At 39.6% G+C, this 21,764-nt stretch overlaps 1 protein-coding gene across 1 annotated transcript in view; it reads left to right on the top strand.

The window, feature by feature from the left end:
* The window catches only part of LOC139737915 (uncharacterized), a 28,102-nt gene extending 8,214 nt beyond the window's left edge, over positions 1-19,888 (top strand). The window contains exons 3-14 of the mRNA XM_071648582.1: positions 8,606-8,770; positions 10,220-10,362; positions 11,388-11,533; positions 12,001-12,149; positions 13,433-13,493; positions 14,085-14,214; positions 14,816-14,954; positions 15,515-15,622; positions 16,244-16,339; positions 16,931-17,088; positions 17,921-19,162; positions 19,654-19,888. Of these exons, the coding sequence (XP_071504683.1) occupies positions 8,606-8,770; positions 10,220-10,362; positions 11,388-11,533; positions 12,001-12,149; positions 13,433-13,493; positions 14,085-14,214; positions 14,816-14,954; positions 15,515-15,622; positions 16,244-16,339; positions 16,931-17,088; positions 17,921-19,162; positions 19,654-19,888 (2,772 nt within the window). The remainder of the gene's footprint in view (positions 1-8,605; positions 8,771-10,219; positions 10,363-11,387; positions 11,534-12,000; positions 12,150-13,432; positions 13,494-14,084; positions 14,215-14,815; positions 14,955-15,514; positions 15,623-16,243; positions 16,340-16,930; positions 17,089-17,920; positions 19,163-19,653) is intronic.
* The last annotated feature ends 1,876 nt before the right edge of the window (positions 19,889-21,764 follow it).

Raw genomic sequence — 21,764 nt, 5'->3', positions numbered from 1 at the left:
ACCTTATATTTCACACTCAGCCACTTGGCATAATAGTAGTCATAAAGTTTCGTAGGTTTAAGCGGTACCTAAAGAAAAAAAGCCTTCCAAAATGTATCAGGACGGCATTGTTCAAAGGTCCGAACAAATCAACTCGCTTAATACTTCGTCGATAACTCTTTCTGATGAATACAGTAATGTTGGTCTGTGAAGACTGAAGAAGAGAGTTGATTTGAATGCTTGGTTGATCAGAGAACCTCCTTTCAGAGAACAAAGTTGATTGTGGAGTTACAACTGGTCGAATGACACAATACAAACATCCATGAAGAAGAAGAGACAGTAATGGTCATTTATCGCGTCACTATTCTTGACTTCTGTCATCGGAAATCGATATAATTGTCATCGCTATAACATGTCTCCACAAAGTCTCGCGGTCCATTAAGACGTGTTAATGTCTATTCATTCACCAGACTCAGTGCATAATGGATTATGTTTGTATGTCCGTGTGTGAGTCTGTATGTGTGTCTGTGTGTGTGTCTGCGTCGTTTAAAGAAAAGTTGCAAGATTTGTAAAAGTCATATCAGGAGGAGCTTTTATCAGAAAGTATTCTTTCCAAAAGAGGTGAGGTAAAGAGCCCACAACTCAATTTGGAAACTCCTAAGTCGCCGACTTTGCTACACATAACGTTAGCAAAATTATCGTGATTGAGGAGTGATGCATCAGGGTTTTTTTTTTGTATGTCGTAAAATATGTAGATTTGATGAGCACATATCAATATAAAAGCCAAAAGCTAAATGTCATGTCATTTGCAATTAGAGATTTCAATAGTACCCGTTAATTGGAACTGATGTAGAGTACTGGACTAAAACTGCACCGACGACCTTATGCCTTATATCACCATTGTTATCACCTTCATCATCATCATCATCATCATCACCACCACCATTATCTTCACAGCAACATTATCACAATCTTCATTTTCAGCTTCACCGCCATTATCATCGTCATCTTCATAATCACTATCACCGTCATCACTTGATCTTGGGATCTTACAATTTCATGACTCATGATATAATATTTATTGATGTTTATGTTTAGGAATTGTTTTTAGGCGCCATCTTCCCTCTGACCTGTCCCTTCCTCTTCTCTTCTGTCAATCTTCCCTTTGTTTCATTTTTTTTAAATTCTGGCAACTGACATATTATTACATTCATTATCAATATATATCTAAGATAATTTGTATAATGATTATGTTCAATATTTGTGGAATTCAAGAGGAAATCATATAAATGATGTAATTACTGTTATTGTTTACGCAGGCGCTAAATTTTGCTTTTTGTGTCGCTTTTTCAGGGCGAGTTTGTTGCGGTTGTTTCAGTTTATCGCGGGTGGGGGGGGGAGCTGGGACTGGGAACGGTTGTGTAGGCAACAGAGAAAGATTTTTGGAGATTTTAACATTATGCCAATTACTTTTTAGTCATGCCTTTATACAGGTATTCATTTATGATGTACTATTTCGTGTTCTTGACGTTTATTTTTCTTTTTTTATGTAAGCACCATCATTTACATTATGTAAAAATCTCACGCTGAATTTCCTGTATTTTTTTTTCATTGGACGAATTAACGGAGTTGAATTGAATTGAATCGAAGCGCTCTGCTCTAAAGTAGCTCCACTCTATTCGAAAAATATGTTTAACTTTGCACCTTTACCAATGTCACACTGGGCGTACCTTTAAAGGTATAATGTTGCACCAGTGAAGGTACTCCTTTAGTGTGACATTAATCTGCACATTTAAGGGTGCAAAGGGTGCAAAGTTGCACCTTTATGGGTTGGAAGGTGCAAGGTTGCACCAGTTAAGGTGCTCACAAAATGACATTGTTCTGCACCTTTAAAGGTGCAACTTTGAACCTATTTTTCCAGATGATAACACCGTCAAGGTCAATCTCATGAAACATCACATGGTTGTCGAGTTCTATGGGCTAGCAATACGTAAATATCGACCAGACAAACGAACACACAAAGCAAAGCAAATCCTGTCGATGACCGTGTAATAATAACCTCCAATGGATATGTGGAAATACACTTTATTGAATATAGACAGTAAAGTATTTATCAACTACAACAGTAACTCACTAGATGTCATCTTTGGGGGAATAAACAAAGACCACCCTTTCAAACATTAGACAGTGGTTCTACGTAAACGAAAAGTCTTAAGAAGTATGAGATGCCTCATGATTTCATGAGGCACTCGGCGACAGACCACAGAGATTGAAGTCAGGGGGGCATCTCATAAAGCAGCTTGGTCAGATATTTTTCTGACAAACTGTTACAAGCTACTGAAATTCTTGCATCTGATTGGCTGATAGCAAATTTCAAAATGCTTCATGAAATGCCCCACTCCCGGTCTTTCATTAAAAAGGAAGAGTTTTTGGATTGCTGGCTACTCAGTATCGTACAACGAACCAAACAAAGAAAGCTCTGCCGTATCAACCACTAAGAATCTCGCAATCAGAAATGCGCGTTTGGTTTGCTGGCTCGCCATTCTGGGGCAAGGAGATTCTTGTTTTGGAAGCGTATAAAAATTGATGATTATGTCGATGCGTCTATATATAGCGCGGGCAAATGATAATATTCTATTCTGTCATCATTCTTCGAATTCTTCGTTCGTCGATTAAAACGTTATTCTCCCCTGTAATCCACGTTTCCGTCTCATTAAAAAAAAAAAAAAAACGGGTTTTAACTCTTGAGCAGCCAAGAGGTGCAACGGGTTTTATGTTGCGAGTCAAAGCTTTCCTCTTTCGTAGTCGTCACGTGTGCGCGCATGAGGTGATACTAAACTTATCTTCCTGTAGCAGTTTCACCTTTCTCCAGGTATAGAGGTACCAGACTACAACAGTTTGCTTGCCAGAAACATAACATAACATAACAGAACAAGCAACAACAACAAAAGAAGAAAAGACAATTGAATGACATGGAGAGTCATTCAAGAAACAGTCGTATGTTCTGATAATAAAATACATCTATAACTAGAGGTATTATATATCTCACATTCTTTGTATGTATGCCAACACGTTTCCTTCAAATGGATCGCTACGCTACGTTTCATCGAACCCAACATTCTCCCGGGATTTACCGGATAAGTAGCTTCTAATGCGTCGTAAGGCAGCGGAGGTTGAACACCTCTGTATGCGTTCTCGGTTCATCAGTTGACTTAAGCCCCAAAGGATTAATGCTTTTACTATACTGGACTCAAAAAGACAAAACAGAAAGAAAGAAAGAAAGAGACTGCACATTCTGTATCTAGGCTTCAGAACTGTTCCGTCATTGAACATTTGCATTGTTTTCACGGTCTCTTTACTGTTTCGAGGACACACGATTCGCAGTTCTCGCGAACCATACTGAAACAACAGCAGCAATCGATAAGATAATTGCAGTCCTTTGCATCTACATGATTGTCCCCCAATGCGCGGTCGGGTCAATTTTAGCATGTCCAGAGGATATGTATATCTCGTGACGACAATGATTTCAGGGCATTATACCCGCAAGACATGAATGAACAACAACAGCGATCGGAAAGAATAGCGATCTATCAGTCAGGCCTGCTCCGGAAATTGACAGTGACATATCAGATTAATGACACCCGTTTGTACAGTAATAATCGACAGTTGTTGTTGTTGTTTTTTGTGTGTGTAATTTACAAGAATTCTATCACATCTGTGAATGATAGGGCATAAGGAGTTTTTCATGTTCCAATACATCTTGTCCCGTCTAGTCTCCAAAATTATGGCAATGCCCAAAACTGAACCAGGTGGGTTTTGTTGTTGCTATGTTGACGCCCTCAATCAAAGCTTAATCGCGGAAAGGAAATCAAGCGAGAGCCCAATGTATTGTGACATGCGTGCACACTTTTTGTTTTGCATTAATGCTAGAATTCCATGTTACGTCGATATTGAAATTAGTACTTGGATACATTTACTATTGTATGTATTTTTTTTTTAGTTTCCAGCAACAGTAAACCAATAAATCCCTCTCATACAATGATTACGAGCGTCACACGTCACAAAATCATGTTCCTTCATTCCCTCCCCCCGACACACACACAAAAATTTAATAGAATGAAACAATAAAATAAATCTCAAATCAGTCGCGAGATAAACCATTAACAGGCGCTGAGCTTCGATAAATATTATGTGTCTTGTGAGGCATTTTTTTTCTCTCTCTCGACCGAAAGAATCAGCACCAATCAAGAAGCTACATTGAAGAGGCAGTACACCAAGACACAGCAGGTGCACCGTTAGTTTCATTCATGCTTCCTTTTTTTTCCACTTCCAAGAACGGTTTTATCGAGCTAAAGAGAGTCGCATCCACGAGAGTTTTAAGACATTGGTAAGCATCTATTTGTGGGGTAAACGTTAGGATGCTGTTACTATACGCTGGAATAAATCAATACTATGCCTGTAATCTTTGCACTCGCTTAGCTTCCAAAGGGTGCTTAGAATACCGACATGGCGAACTCTTTGCACAAGTAGGTCCTAAGTGCCTCGCGCTCGGGCGTGTAAGTTGATTTTAGAGGAGTCAATTGACAAAGGTAGTAAAAAAAGAAAGAAAAAAAGAAAAGAGTTTGTATATTAAAGGTGAGCTGCATCGTTACGCGACGCTGTCGTTGGGGAAACAGGGACATCATTACGTTTGCTCCTTGAGTACTGTTTTATTATCATCAGGTCATTTTCCTCCGTCAAGCTTAACATTCTAAATTGATAACTCCAACAGATATACTTCAAATTCCCCCTTTTCTGCTTATCTAAATTATCAATCTGTCTCTGTCTGTCTGTCTGTCTCTATATGTATATACATATACACACAATATCATGATTATATCATGTATATATATATATATATATATTTATATGTTTATAAATTATTCATAAATGTTTAGTTCTATCTCTCTATCTATCTACATATGACATTGAGATATATATATGGCATATATATAAAATGTATATAATTATGCTATCTCTCTACATGTGTGTGTGTGTGTGGTTGTGTGTGTGTATTGTATTTAGTGCTTCGCCTAAGCCACTTTGTGCCTGAAAAACAAAAAAACAAAAAACCAACCTTCCAGTTCATGCAACACTGTCAGTTCCCTTATTTTGATTCAATCTAATTTAATTCCCTTTCTCTGTATTCATTCTATATTAGATATAGGGTCTACCCGTCTAGTTAGGTGCTCGGGGGCTTCGGTGACATTTCCCGTAGTATACGTAGTGTTTATGTTTTTCAAGAACAGCGCGAATAAACCACTGCATGTGGGCGTAGGGATGTCAGTGTGCAGAATCTTGTGCGTATACGTTTGCGTGTGCGTTCGTCCATTCGGCAGCCACAATCCGCATTTTATGGGTATGCTCCATAAAACAGTTTTACTCGTATTCGATGATGACGATAGTAACAAACGTAAATAAATGCAATCACAGGGAAGTCTCTACAGCATTGACAGTGCTCTGACAGAGGGGGCAGCCTGCTAGTATGAGCTGAACAAAGAGGTTCTATAGAACCTCTTTGGAGCTCTTTGTCGTCAGAAATTGTTTCAGAGCCATCTGTGGGATCATTTCGAAACCGTCTAACGGTTGATCACAGTGGCTAGTTATTTTCGTCATATTTTCTATGTGCTTGTAAATATCTGTAAATAAATTGTATTATAATGTAAATAGCACCAGTCTGCAAGAATCTTCAGTCTATTGAAGGAGGCAGACTTAATCAGAAGAAGAAGAAGAAGAAGAACAATGTCAGGCACTCTTTTACGCGCCTGGTTCAAGGAGGAAAATTGTTGGCATAACATCTCTCGATACGTCGGGATTCGAACCCTTGACAATTTCATTTCAAACCCAAAGCCTTAATTACCACACTCTATAATTGTAATAACATTTAACTGTTGGTATCTTAATGATGATAGTTATCTATTTTGTAATAATCTTTTCACTAGTTTTAAGATTTGAATTGTATATATCCCAAATTTGATATGTATTACGTATTGGAGGGAATGTGTGCAATTTCCATTATGTAATTGCTCTTTCTCTGTAGTAAGAATTTTACAATTGCCATTTTTTTTGTTCTGATAACATTATTGCTATCTTTTTAAAATATATTTTCATAATGTGGCCTGGGGGTGTAAACATGAAACATTTTCAGGTTGATGTGTTGAAAGATTTTTTTTTCGAAACATTCAGTCTTTATATCACGCATGCCCTCCAATGAGTACCGTGTATAATATTAGGAAAAACTGATTGTGATATTCGCTAATATTATGTACACACAGTTTGTTTTTAGAATTTTGATGTTAACCAAGGGTAGTCACTCTTTTTGGTGTTTTTCTTAATAAAGCAGGAATTGAATTAAATTGAATTTAAACAAGACAAAATGTGTATCAATCCCAGAATCACCTGTAGATACAGAAGTATTGCTTAAATTGATTCAACAGATACAATGTAGGTGCAGTGTTTCAATATAATTATGGGATGAAAGCATTGAACAAAGAATGCCACTTTTCTCCTCCCCCCAATGGCCCAGTAGAACCAAGTGCACCATTGACATCATTCGCATCATTCGCGCGTAATTGTTGGTGTGGCTGCATATTACACGCCTGTCGTGTTGGCATTACCCCCTACTTGTTATCACAAAAGTACACATTTACCGACGTAAACTGAGTCAATACCAGCCAGCGTGCTAAAATAGTGACAGAAAATGACAGTGAAAAAAACAAGAATAGAAAAGGATTGACTTGAAGGCAACAACAAGAAGAGGAGAAGAATTCTCTTACTGTATGAATGAAACAAAAGAACGAAAGGAATGACAGTGCAAACATATCCTCGCCGTTTAAAAGGGGCGAAATTGATGCCATGTATATAGCGCTGGCAAGTGAAGTTAAGTGTCCACTCCTGAACAAGTGTTTGCGACACGGACCGCTGCGATTTTTCGTGTTACGCATGAGCTCGCTGTATGCATTCATGTCAATCAATTATTTATTATCTGTGAAATACAGGCTATACCCTTGCATCGTTGCAGGGTTTCTTTACTTGTGAGTGAGTGAGTGTGTGTGTGTGTGTGTGTGTGTGTGTGTGTTGTGCGTGTGCGTGTGTTTTCTTTGCTTCTCTTTTGTTTCATAACCATCGTTCTTTAAATGACCAGCTATCTTTGAAACATTTGTTATAATTGGAAATCCTTGCGAACTTTAGCAGAAAATGACATATGAACAGGTCTGGAGAGGGAGATTGATTTATGATACATGTATGTGTGTGTTTGTGTGCGTGTGTGTGTGCGCGCGCGTTTGTATGTGTGTGTGTTTTCTGTGTTATCAAAAAAGTGTGTGTGTTTGTTTCATAGAATCGTGCATCTCCTTTGGAAAGGCAAAATAATCTCCAAGAATAAATCCTTAACAGGATTTGAATCGATTCCGTCGTGTTATTCCTGTCAAATGTAAACTGTTCAAAATGTAAGCATGTTATGAAGGTTAGCCTCGAATTTCAATCAAATCTTTGGCGAAGATATTTTCATCGGCAATAGCAACACTGCTCCACCCTAAAGGGGTGAAAAGGCACGGAGAGAGCAACATAAATAAACCAAAATCTAATAATTTCCCGCCACCCGTCGGATAACCCTGAGCGCCAGAAGCGTTCAACACTGTACGAGTTGTCTCATTTTCGAGAGAGTGAGCTGTCCGCGGGAAGCGTGCCCGCCAGTGTTTTTCTTTCTCATCTCGACCTATTACGAAAGGGGGAGACAGTTCTCGCCATGTGACATGAAAATAGAAATAAGAAAAACAAAAAGAATAAGAGAGAAAGACATAGAGAGAGGGGGAGATTGGAGAAGCGAGTAAGTGATGCAGTCCTAACGGAGACAGGTTGCCGAAAGTGCAGTCTCCTCTGCCAGCAGCGAAGGGTAACAAAATGTTGCGCTCGGACTCTGTATATATGAGGTGCACGCCTACCGTCATGAGATTTTTACATTTTTTTACATTGCCTTTCTTGAATTTGCCATAAGACGACGCATCCCTGATATGAGTACGAATGGAATTCTGTACCGCGTTTAAAATCATCATACGCATTGCCTCAATCTGAATTGACATTGTTTTTGTTGTTCATTTGATTTTTCTGAGTAATGGATTTTGTCACAAATACTTGGGTTGATGCATTCCTAAAATAGTCATGGGCGGAACACCCCGAAGCACTGTATAATTGCAGAGAAAGGAAAAACAAACAAGCGATAAGATAAAAGCATTATTTCATATAATTGACAGCAAAATCTTAAGTGGCTGATAATTATGTTAGTGATGAGTTTTATAGCTACTCAGAGGGCAACCTCTCAATCAAAGTTTTAACCTGTAACAGTAATCTGTAGGTCTAATTATTACAATTTTATTAAGTCAGTTTGTTATTTCACATAATTATAGCCCTGTTTATCCTGCGCTGTCACGACAGCGTGTCATAGTAGAAGTCTCAACAACTTCTGCATCTCTTAATGCAAATAAGCTCCTTCAATATTTTCTTCTTTTTTGCACACAACAATCCTCATCTTTCATAAGCCCTGCGAAGATAAAATTTCTTTATATTATCTCTGTTTATGAACAAAAAGCTCCACGAGCTCGTCCAGGAGATGAAGGATGGGTTCGTCCTGGCCATGCAGGAGCTATCCAGAATCCAAAATGGCGATCGCATGCTTCAGGAGACGCTCGAGACCCACAAGCAGGAAAACGACAGCAAGGTGGAACAACTCACCGAGATGGTCGAATCCATGAAGGTATATTATATATTTTATTCAAATTATTCCATATCAAAGCATGGATTTGTACCCTATTTCTGCTTCTACCTTACGTTTAATCCTTGCAACACGTGGTATAGCATTGTCGTCAATGTAAAAATCATTCCGGATGCCAGCGACAATCATCACGTGAACGAGGTATGCAATCAATATAACATGCCTGGATTTTCAGCTGCAAGTGCCTAAATATAGGTATAGGATACCAAATACATGTAGTCGTTCTACAGCTCAGAATGAGAGAAGGGGTCGTTTTGTGTGACGGCTGATTTTTTTCTTTTAATCAAGTGTTACTCTCTGTACAAATGTATTTGTAAGATTGCAATCGAGTCAGCCATATAGCACATCTTCACGCTCTGACTTAATATTAATCTCTTTCTTCCATGAATTGTTTTATTTTTTCGTGTATTTTGTGTGTATTATTATATTATATACTTTGTTCTCTCTTTTTTTCCCATTTTTAGTGGATTTTAAACAGCATACGTTTCAGGCAAAATGAGACAAAGTGGGATAAAGTGGGGCGTTATATGGTTCATTGTAATCTGATAAAATGATAGACACAAAGGACGAAAAATGTCGATCATGGTCTGACTCATAAATTGCGAAGGTGTTTAGGTCTCAGGAAGAGCAGGTGTATTTTCGTACCATAATGCAGGTGATCATCTTTGATTGTTAAAGAGTATATCAGTCAAATTCACACGAAGGCGATGGCTTAGTTGGTCATCGGATTCATCTTCTGATTTTGCCATATTGATCTCCAAGTTGCTAATCTATTTCCGTATCCTATATGATTTAAAATAGCAGACTCAATAGACCCCAGTTCCACAATGTTAGTTAACATCAAACCCATATCTCAAATATGTGCATTTAATCAAAAAGTAGTAGGAATATGTGACGTGTCACGCGCATTTACACATTTGAAAGTGCATCATGCATGATTTGATTTATTATCTTTTGTGAATTCTGGATCTGCCGTTTAAGTGCAATGCAAATACTTATTGATACCAATCATCATTTCGATAATTTTCAATGTGTTTTTACGTTTTTTACTGCTATCTGCAAACTGATTAAAATGCAGTAAATAATATTTTCAATCAGCATTATCACTTCTTGGAATTATAAAAGAGAGACTCCCTGAATATATAACATTATAAAATGGATTTTAGTCGGAGGTGATGATCACAGTATACAATATTGTCCACTCGTTAAAAAATGTTGCAAGTGGACTAGAATTGTCCAGTCGGAGGAGTGGAAATACAGCGGTCAGTGGCATTGTCTGACCATTGGCCCTTCAGAACACTCAAATGCCATTGCTAATTATTATTTATCTATCCACCGAGAGAGAAAGTCCGAGTAGCTGACTTTCTTATGAGAAGATTATGGTTTAATCCCTCACTTCGTAATCATGACGTCATTCTGTCGTCATATCAGGGAGAACTCGGAGGAGCCATGGACAAAGTCGCCCAGGGTCAGCAGACGACACTGGACCTGAAGCGGCAGCTCTTAGAGTTTCAAGGAGAGCAGGAAACCATCAAGAAACAAATACAAGAGAGCGCCAGCTTCGTCAACAATGGGTGAGGCAATACGATTAATACCATAATTATTTAAATAATATATTCAAAGGGCCGCTCTCCCTCACCTGTAATTTCATTTCATTTATTCGTAATACATAAAACATTAAATTTGATTAGACCGTTTTCCTGGTACAAATGTCTGGATTTTGCTAAAGCAGAAAGATGAATGAAACAGTAAATGAAAAGGAAAGGAAAATCACACACACCCTGTCAAAAAGTTATGAATTTCTATTTCACTATTATCATTATTGGGGTTTTTTTTCTCTTTTTTTTTGGCAAACATGCGCTTGCTGCCCTCTCCAGATAAGAACTGTAAGACAATTTGTGATGTCACAGTAACAAAGTGCTATAAAAAAAAAAATAGAAAAAAGATCACGAAAATTCGGTTGACACAATTCCTCTGACCTGGTACTGATGCTGTGATGAGCCAGACGAGTCAAGACCATGGTTACACCGTCTTCTATGTCACACATTTTTTTAAGATCCTTTTACATCTATAGGGAAATTTCCTTTTTAAACCTTTCACATTACATGACACATGATGCCAGGTGCCCATGAATTAAGAAAAACACCTTGAGGCACATTCGGTCGTAATACAACATAAGTAATAAATATGTTATAAAGAGAGAGAGAGAAAGTGTGTGTGTGTGTGTGTGTGTGTGTGTGTGTGTGTGTGTGTGTGTGTGTGTGTGTGTGTGTGTGTTCGTGTGTGTGTGTGTCTGTCTGTCTGTCTGTGTGTCTGTCTGTCTGTCTGTCTGTCTCCGCCTGTGTGTATGGTTCGGATGTAAAGGCGTCAATCTTACACCAACTTACGCCCATATAGTAGGCCTATATATACAGGTGCATGTCGGTGTGATCAAACAGGTTGGTGTGACATAGATAATAACACAGTGTACATGTTCGAGTATAGACTGCACTTAAAAAAAAAACAACAATGACGTAATAATTATGCTATTGTTGTGGCACTGGTGTGGTTCCATATTGAAATCTTCACCGTGCGCCATCTCCCGTTCGCCAACACACAGGCCGCCGCAGAGCTATCGTTCTCGGCGCTCTTGGCAGTCGGAGGAGAGCGGCTACCAGCGGGGAGACTTCGAGGAGCCCAAGGACTCGGTCCCGCCCATGCTTCAGCCTTTCATTGACTCATTACCGGAAGCAGGCAGCAGCCCAGGTATGGCAAGGAGGGGAGGTGTCTGCAGAACCTGCATGTGTACCTGGAGCTAAAATAGGCACTCCTGACAGATAACTTTCAAAGCTATAGGCTTCCTTTTTGTTTGCCTAGTAAAACACAAACACTTGCCCACCCGCAACAAATTGCCCAATGCCACCAATAAAATTACGATACAGTTAGCATTTTCACCACTGTAATTACATTGTTTATTTTACTTGATTGCTGAAAGGAATAGGGAGATGACGGTGACATACCTCGGTAGACGAAACCATTAACTTTATTTGTTTGTTTGGGTTGGAAACAATAAATGTTAACTCACAATAGCGACATAAACACTGATCTATTATTGTAAGACATGACAATTATGAACTATACATTTTTAAAGGTTTTACTGATGCATTTTTGTATTCCAACCACAAAATACGCCCACATTCACTTGCCTTTTGACCCTCATCTCTAAAATACAGTCGAGCCCGAGCTCTCCGATTCCGACGACTCGACTATCGAGACGGCCGAGCAAATGGCGCAGCTTAGCCGACAGTTTGCCGAGCAGTATCATCGGCAACGAGCGGTTCTCGCCTCGCCTTCGGCAGATGGTTTGCTCCACAACAGAAATGTGAGTCACATGGCGTGCTCAAAAAGATGTCATTTTTTTCTTATATCAAAGTAATTTAAACTCAATTCGTTGTTGTTGTTGTTGTTGTTGTTGTGTTGTAAAGAAAAGAAGAGAGGAATACGTTGTTGCAAGAAAATATTCATACCCATTATTATACGAAGATTGTACAGTGTATGATATTGTTCTTTCGTTCCTCCAGATCGAGGATAACTGAAGAAACAAACGTATTGGGTGAAAATCACACTTTTCAAAATGTACAACATGCTTATAATAGCTTTTCATATCCCCCCCCCCCCCCCACACACATACACATCGATCAATATCATGTCGTGAGAACGCGTAGTCGTAAGCCAAGAGCAGGTGTGCCGATATCCGATGCAGGTTGGTTAGTCTGTCCGCGTTGCTATGACAGCGGGTTTATGTCTTATGGCGTAATTCTCTCTTTGGCATAGGACCTACAATATATAAAAGATTAGGAGAGTTTGATAATATCATACCCCCACACCTGCGCTGATCTCAATATTATGTCCCGTCCTCTCTTTCTTTCCCTCTCTCTCTTTCATCTATTTCTTTTTATATTGCGGCAGCTGCAACGTTGCCACTCGACCGGCTATATTATCAATACACTGTAGTAATAACCCTTTGTGCGTCGAGTGACTAAACTTTATCATGTTGCTGAAAATCCCAATAGTAAACTGTAGTCGTGATATGATTTGACATTACTTCTTATAAAATGGTGACGTAAAATCCTAATCAAATGATTGGTTGAAAGCTATCTTTTATTTTGGATAGTTTTTGCCCTTTTTTGTCCAAAATTCGCCTGTAAAAAACAAAAAAGTACGACACTGCCCAAACTTCGCAATCATGTGTGCATGTATGTGTGTTTGGTTTTGTTTTTAATCATTATCATTAGCAGTAGTATTGTTGTTGTTGATAATATCATTATTGTTATTGTTGTTGTTATCATTATTATTATTATTATTATTATTATTATTATTATTATTATTATTATTATTATTATTATCATCATTATTAATATTATTATTATCATTATCATCATCATCATCATTTTTGCTTTGTGCATCTTTAATTTTTTTTTTCTACCTGGAACGCTCAGATAAAGTTACAGCCGCGACTTTGAACACCGAAACTGTCATGATTAAGCTCTGAATTTCAATGATCCAGCATCTATAACCCTCCGATATATATTCGTTGATAATGAATTCCTTTTCCATGTAACCCGAATCGATGTTTTATTTTTTCTTATGGTTTTTATTCAACAGGGCAATTTGCAGAATGAACTCGGAATGTCTGTGAACGGAAGGGACAGTGACAGCAAGAAAAGTATGTATGACTAAAATGTCTTCAAAATCAGTCTTGAATAGATTGACATTAAACATGTTCATAGAAAGGGATTAAAATGCTACTAAATACATGAAATAAGTATTAGGATGTCCAGCACTATTGTATATTCCAACATGATATTGCGATTCCAACATAATCATACAAATCATATATAGTTGTTCTGTGAGTACTTCACAGCAATGTAAGGCTAACACTTGTCTGAGATGTGACCACAAAACGTATCTGCGTGTACATGATCAATACGTTCACGCATTTGTCATTTGATGAAAACCACAGACGCAAAAGGACATAAAATAAATGTAATCCATAAGAATCGAAGCAACTTTTGCAGTTTCTATTATATTTTGCATTATTTCCCTCATTTCGTTCAATGATTCGTTTCCGCCGTACAAAGGAGGACACTCTCCAATGTGAAAGATTAAACTTGCTAATCTCATTTAGCCATCATGATATTGGAAAAGTTACGTTAGCTGTACCGTTACTAAAGTATAACACGCTGTTGCATGCAACGGCATTGAGAAATCCTTGATATGTCTATAATCATCTTTACTTCATCATGATATACGTCAGACAAGAGGCTGGTGATTGTCGAGTCGCTGTTATCTTCGGAAAAAATCTACGTGTCCCAGCTCCGCTTCGTCCAGGAGGGCATCGTGCAGCCACTCGTTATCGAGTCTATCGTCCCCATCAACGATATCAGGTCAGTTCAAAACGTCAAAGTTACGTTTTCACGTAACGACGTGATTATGAGTCTTGAGGCCTTGCCATCGCTTGCCATAATTGGTACCAGTCTGCCAGATTGAACCTCATATTGTTGCGTTGTATCTCCAAACCATCTCTGATATATAAAACAATTCCGTTTCACGTAATGACGTGATTGACCCTCCTCAATATTCTTATTTCTGTGAGATGTTATGTTTATATTTGTGTGTGATCCGCTCTAAGATTGTATTGTTACTTGTACATATACTAATATAATATGCACACGTATACCACCTGCCCTTTTTATCACAGACTTTGATATCAAAACATTACCATATAACAGATCTCAGAGCGAGTTCTTCTCGAGAAAAAAAAGACATCAAGTTTGTAGACAACTTTTATAATAAACTGTAGATACAAGGAGTGTTTGAGGTAGATCTCTTCATTGTATTTGTTATCTTAATTAGATTTGGACTAATCATACACATGCTATTGGTGATGAAAATGTTAATGATCGCCTATTCGCATTCCAGGCAGGCCTACTAACTCCTTTCCACATTGTCTTCATTTCCACTATCCTGAATGTTGTGTCTCCACAGCGTCATGTTCCCGCCTTGTCTGGGCGAGCTCTACCAGGAGCATTCCGCGTTCCTGCGAGCCCTGGACGCCAGGCTGAATGACGTCAAGTGGAAAGGCATCATGGGAGATGTGCTGTCCAGGATCTCGGGGAGTGACGGGGTGAGTTGGAACACAGCCCAGACAGAGCAATGATTTTAGTATCATAATTTGCGATAATGCCGTGTCATTGCTACACGAATTGCCTTTACAAGGAATATATGTACATCTTTACTCTGGAAAGCCAAGGAAGTGGTTCGCATGATAGGGGAAATACACACAGCGCAAAGTTGTTCGATGCACGCAAGGCTGGCGGTCAATGTATCCAAACTGGCCGGGGGGGGGGGGGGACGCTTATGACAATGACCAAACATTATCATTGAGCGGGCGGTATAGGCTAATCTGATCAGATTATTTTCTTTACTTGAGCTTTGCTATGTTATGTTGTGCTGTGCTGTTCTTATATCAAACATGGTGGACACAGACATTGAAAAAAAAAATCCTTATCATGAGCATATTATAGACATTCCTCTGAACAATGTAGTCGGGTTTTGTTTAAATAGAAGAATGTTTTACCCTAAAAACTAGATATTCTTGAAGGACGCACTCTAAACAATGACAAGGATCACAATTCAAACTGTACAGTCTATGCCTGACGATTATTCAACAATCTTTCTTTACAGTCATCTCTTCTGGCGTCGTACGCCACCTACGTCAAGAGTTTCTCGGAGAGCCTCTCCGTGCTCGCCAATCATCTGTCTACCACCAAAAACTTCTACAAGTTTGTCGAGGTAATAACGCGCCAATTCCACTTCGTCAAGCATTAACTGTTGTTAAATCATAAACCGCATGTAAACGTACATCATTATTAGCATCGATGCTATTGATTCGTGTAATAAATAATCATGCTCAATACCATGCAACATTATTGCATTAGATCAATGTTGCTAGGAATTTGCATAGATTACATTTTGTTGAATCGACGTAAACTGTGTCCTTGAATTGGTAGAAGACCTAGTATGCATGCTACAAGATACTAACGTTCAACGCTCTGAAGTTAGATGAAGCTCATTACAGCCTTACGGTTCTTTTGTACCTGTACCACACAGAAACATGACGTGTAATTCGAATGTCACCTTGTACTGTGTTAGAAATTGATACATTCAATATGGATAAACAATTCAAAATTCGAATGATTATCAAATATCAATATAATACAGTTTCCGTCAAAATTTGTATACAACAATAATTACAAACTTTTATAATGAACTAGTGTGACATCACACTTCTTCACGTATTCTTGCATTGAATAATCTACGACTGATTTCAATCCTTGGTCAGTACCGACACTTAGAGTCACAAAATAGAATGTTAGATATAAAATCTGCATCCTATCTTTTTGTTATTTGTAGAAACAACTTGCAGAAGATGGACACGAGAAGAGCGACCCCTTCACTTACCTCATGGCGCCACTACAGCGAATATCCTTCTACGCACGGTTCATGAAGGTTAGTTTCTTTTGCTTTCTGCGTGGTCGATCGTCCAGCTCTAGTGACCTTCTGTCTAACAGATAACATGAGAATGCACCGTATTTAAGGTCTTTCGTCCAAAAGTGTTTTCATGTAGAGACCTGTGTTACAGAATGATAAAATTTGTGAGAGACTAACTTGATTTCGTGTTTCTCTTCAGGTTAACCAGTTTGTTTTACTTCAGCTTCCAATATTTGGAGGGGGGGGGGGGGAGGGGGGCTTCTGCGTGAAAACTTAATTTTTGCTCGCTAACAAAAAATTGAAGTGTCTTGTATGTCTACGCCGAATCAAGTGAACCCCTCTTAAGGTAAGAGAGGGGAAAATACAGTGTACCTTGACTTGTTGGGACCTTTCCCCGCTTTTTTCCGTGCAAGGGGCAACGAGAACAACTAGTAATGATCACCAGTATTTGAGCCATTAAAAGAAGAGGGAGGGATTCAAGTGTTATATTTTCAGCCACATATCGTGTCATTGCACAAACTTCGTTGTCAAACGCTTTAAACGCTGGTGTAAGATTAAGTGTGTACTATCTTGCAGTTTTATACTCATTTCTTTTTCCCTGAATTCCAGCGACTCTTGAAATACACGGATAAGACTCATCCAGATCGCTTTCACGTCGAGTCGTGTCTGAGACGACTTCGCAGCTTCGTGCAGGATATGGACAAACTCACGTCGACATCGAGCGACAAGCCGTCATCGTCGAGCAGGGAAACGCAGGAGAGAAAGAGGTGAGTGAATGTGGAGGTTTAAATTCCCAGGAGAAAGTTACAGATAGGGAGGAAAGTCACATGATCAATATGGTTGTAGTGGTTGCCCGTTATTGGACGCCGTAGATAAATTAGCGATGTTCATTTGTACAGGTTATAGAATCGATATCCTATCGAGATCCATTGCTTCACTTTAGCTGCAGTGCTCTTCTTAAAGACATCATTTTAGTCAGGCTAAATTATAATTTTTGAAGTGATGCTTGTAGGTTAAAGGATAGATGTTTATATCCAAATAGTCGTTTTGATATTCAATACTCTCAGTGGAATTAATAGAGGAAGGACAAATCACACCCCTAAAGTTGATCTTCTTCGAGAAAGTTTATCATTGACTTATCAGTACTAATACTTTTTTTAGTTGAATATATTAATTACACGGCAATACTTTCAACTCACGGTACATTTCACATTAACGATAGTCACACTCCAGCCCCTCCCACCGCTCCCCTCCCCCTTTGTTACAACGGTATAGGGTGTATTTCTCAAACTTCTTTTTTTGCATTTTCAATATTGAGGGTTGTGGAGAGAGATAATCGTGAATCATACAACCTCAGAGAAAAGTAATCGGGGAGGGGGGCATTTCATGAAGCGTTTCGGTCGGATATTTTTCTGACAAACTGTTAGAAGCTACTGAAATCCTTGCATCTGATTGGCTGAGAGCAAATTTGTCCGACAACATTGTCGGATAAAAATGCTTCATGAAATGCCCCCCTGGTCTTTTCGTACTTTATGGCCTTATGAGGATGGATGATACAGTACACTGATTGAAGGCATCAATACTATGTGTTCTATGCAGGAGAAACAGCAAAGCATCGTTCTCGAGTCAGAGCAGCGCAGAGACCAACCTCCGAGACAGCGGTGTCCATTCCATGGAAGGCGAGCGAGGCCTCTCGAACGCATCACCCCCATCCCTGTCCGTAGACCGGGACATGTGGGCTAGTCGCCCGATACAGTCCAAGGGCAAGCCCAAAAGTAGACTGCGATCAGTACCGTCAGAGACTGCGATCGCACAGGATCAAGCAGACGGCGCGGCTACAAATCGCGTGAACATCAACTGGAGCTTCCCGCCTCCGTATCAGTCAACGATACGTGGACAGCACGATGATGTCGTCAATGATGGGCATAGTCAGCTCGTGACGCAATATCCCGAAAACTCTGTAGTCCCAGTCCCGGGGATGATCGGGAAAGGAAGCAATGCTGCCATGTACACTGCCCGCGACGATCGGCAACCTGGGGACGTGATCGACACCTCGCGTCAGAGACGGAAGAGTCGGGCAAGGCGCATGAGTTTGTCGCGTCAGCAGTCGTTCGGCGTTTTCGGCGAGGACGACACCGACATTGAGAAGGTTGGCTACGTGCCCTCGACGCCGGCGAATGCCTTGCCGAGATCAAAGCAGCTGGCGAGTTCCAAGGTCAGGCAAAGAAGGAAGAGTATTGACTATAACGGAATGATGTTCGGACATTATGAAATGAGCGACAGCCTTTTTCCGCCGAATCACGCGCTGCTAAACGGCTACAGTAACCTCCCGCAGGTAAGATCGAAGAGCAGTGATAACATGCATAACATTGACGGACTCCCAAATTCGAGGAGCTTTAACGACATGAAAACACACATGTTCTCACGAAGCTCGGACATGCCGATGCCACTCCCTCAGAACTTCCGTTCGGGAGCCAACAGCCGACTGTACACGCGAAGGAAAAGCATCGACGTTGGCGCGCTCCAGGCGCACATCATTCGCGAAGAGCGACGCGCGGAACTGCCGCCCTCTCAACGAACGCGAAAGAAGTCACACCATGTTCGCTCCCATTCTCCGAAATCGAGATCCCCTACAAGAAGACTGTCTCCGCCCTCCAGGTCTATCAGCACGATAGAGGCGCCGGACCTAGCGGCAGTGGAGGGTTTGACGGAGAGGGAAGCAGACGCCATCACAGAACAGATGTTCGTGCGAACATGTCAACTTCCCGAGGATGAAATGAAAGACCTCAGACAAAGAAAGGCTTCCTTCAAACATTCTTTCAAGAACATCTTCCGAAGAAAGTAAGCTGGCAACATTGTTTAATGTGTAGTATTCGACTGAGTGTATGTATGCAATGCCATCGCTTATGTGTCCTTGTTGATTTCCTCCTAATACAAAACGATATGCCTACATCCCAAACAGTGATTCGATTTATTTTTTAATTACATGATTCATTCAGCATCTTTTTTCGAAGCACAGGTCAATGTAAAAATGGATGAATATTTACAACATTAGTGTTTTGATCTTTGTTAAGAGCTGAAGGAAACCCCTCGAAAACTTATTTTTGAACTTACCCACCATTCATGCATATTAAAGAGAAAGTGCATTTCTGAACAAAACATCAACCATTATCATCATCTTGTTGTTCGCCTCGAACTCTCAAGGTTTAGTGTCCAGAGCGCTCGTTCTATTCATTTTGATAGTTTAGCACGTTCATCACAAGACAATATGCGATATTAATATGATTTTCTCGTTGTATATGTCTATTATTTTGTTGTGTTCACACATCCAGGTCACCCGGAAGTCGTGTAATGGAGTTCGCCGACAACAAAGCGCCAAATAGCAACTACCTCAACGTGGACCACGCCGCCATGAATGGTCTCTCCGCCAGGAGCGCGAGTCCCAGTCCGAGTCCTACGTCGAACTCGAAATTTTTCCCGCGACCAAGAAGTCCCTTCCAGCGAGCTAAAACACCGGACATGGACACTTTCGTGGACGAGAACGGGGACCCGTGTAGTGCAGTGTAGATTATTGATGATGAGTGTGATGATGATGATGATGATAGTGGTGGTGGTGGTGGTGATGATAATGATGTTGTTGTTGTTGTTGATGATGATGATGATAATAGAGTGGTGGTGACGATGATGATGATGATGATGATGACGATGATAGTAGTGGTAGTGATGATGATGATAATGATTATGATGATGACGAGGATAGTCATTAAAGAAATTAAAGAAATCAGTTTTATGATAGTTAAGCTAACGGTACAGATAATGATGAGGCAGTTGATCACTATCATCATTGACGCCAAGATAGTGTTGGCATATGCACTTTGAGCAGATAATAGGGAGCTTTAGATTTTCGCGACGCGGACTTTCAGAGAGGAAAAAAAAACTGTTCCGCGCACAGTCGTATTCTGGGCCATTTTTTTTTTGTTTTTGTTTTTGTTTTTGTTTTTTGCTTCCGCTATGATGCACACCGTAGAGAGCTACTCCATGCAAGGATGTTATGGGTCGCCATTTTACTTTGTATAGGCTTCACCCTCACGCAAATCTAAGGCTCCCTAATCATGTGTGATACTAGCCGATGGTGATCATGATGAAGATGAATTTGTCATACGGGTATTATTCTGTAGATTTTGAGATGCAGCTGAAAAACAGTGAAATCTAGTCTTATTGCATCTTGCGACGTAAGGTCCGATTCTTTGTCTTTGTTTGTCATTCAGTTTTCGTCTGACTTATTATTCTACATCACTCAAATTACGTATAATTTCACTCACCTTTGTTAGAGAGCGCACTCGCCTTTTCTTTCACAAATCGATATTTTATAGCTCTGTTACAATTCCATTTATGAACAAATCCCGGCAACAAAAAGCTACCCCATGTAACGAAAACAAAAGCAAAAACAGGAACCACAACAAGTGGATCAAATGTTTCATCAAATTATCGTTCAACAGATTGTTAAGTATCGAAGACGGGTCAAAAAACCCAGGTGACTTGTCGGCTTAATTGCTGCGTTCGCAGAATTTGCAAACTGGCGGCCGATGCCATTTTGTCCCCCCCCCCCCCCTCCCTCCCGGCCCCACTCAGGCGGAATTTCCAAAATTTTCGGGGGTTTGACACTAATCCTGTTTGGAAAGCTATTTCAGGGTTATTATTTGGGAAAGATTTGAAAATCACCATTACTAAAAAATATTTCTGGGAAAAAGATACTAAAATACCCTCTATTTGAACGATTTGGGGGGTTTTGTTCACTAACTTGAGCTCCTACAATATACCCCTTTCCCCAAAAATTGGGACCTTATATGATGCATGCTCCCTTCATTATTATTGTTATTGTTATTATTATTATTATCATTATTATTATTATTATTATTATTATTATTATTATTATCATTATCATTATTTTTATTATTATTATTAGTTACAGGAGTTGAGTTGAATGCAATGTTGAAAGAGTGGGGTTAAGTTTCTCAAAGTCTCTCATGAGCAACTGATGATATTAACTGTGATGTTACTGGACGAATCCGACCTTGTACGGTAAACGACTTATTCATACACAAGTCGTGGAGCTCGCAGTACCACTGTAAACACTTTAATTATGTTCCCATTACAATACAAGAGGACGTTATTTATACAGGAACACTCATGTTGACAAGAGGTCTTACTGTTTTATTTGTTTGTTGGGAATGGGGGGTTTCATGTCGATGTCAAATTGCAATCGTCCAATAATAACAAACAAACAGAAATATGCAGAATGTCACACATCTTCCAAGATAAAGGCAATTTCATCAAACCACCTATTATTTTGTCCTCAATCTTAGGCACATGTTTTACCTTTCACAGAAAATAACGTATCAGCACGTATGTGCCTATACAAAGACATTACGTACACTGTAGT

The sequence above is a fragment of the Diadema antillarum genome, unplaced genomic scaffold, assembly GCF_040938485.1.
Source record: "Diadema antillarum isolate AM-2024a unplaced genomic scaffold, OU_Dant_1.0 seq00000715_RagTag, whole genome shotgun sequence".
Lineage (NCBI taxonomy): Eukaryota > Metazoa > Echinodermata > Echinoidea > Diadematoida > Diadematidae > Diadema > Diadema antillarum.
This window is presented reverse-complemented; position numbering and strand designations above follow the sequence as displayed.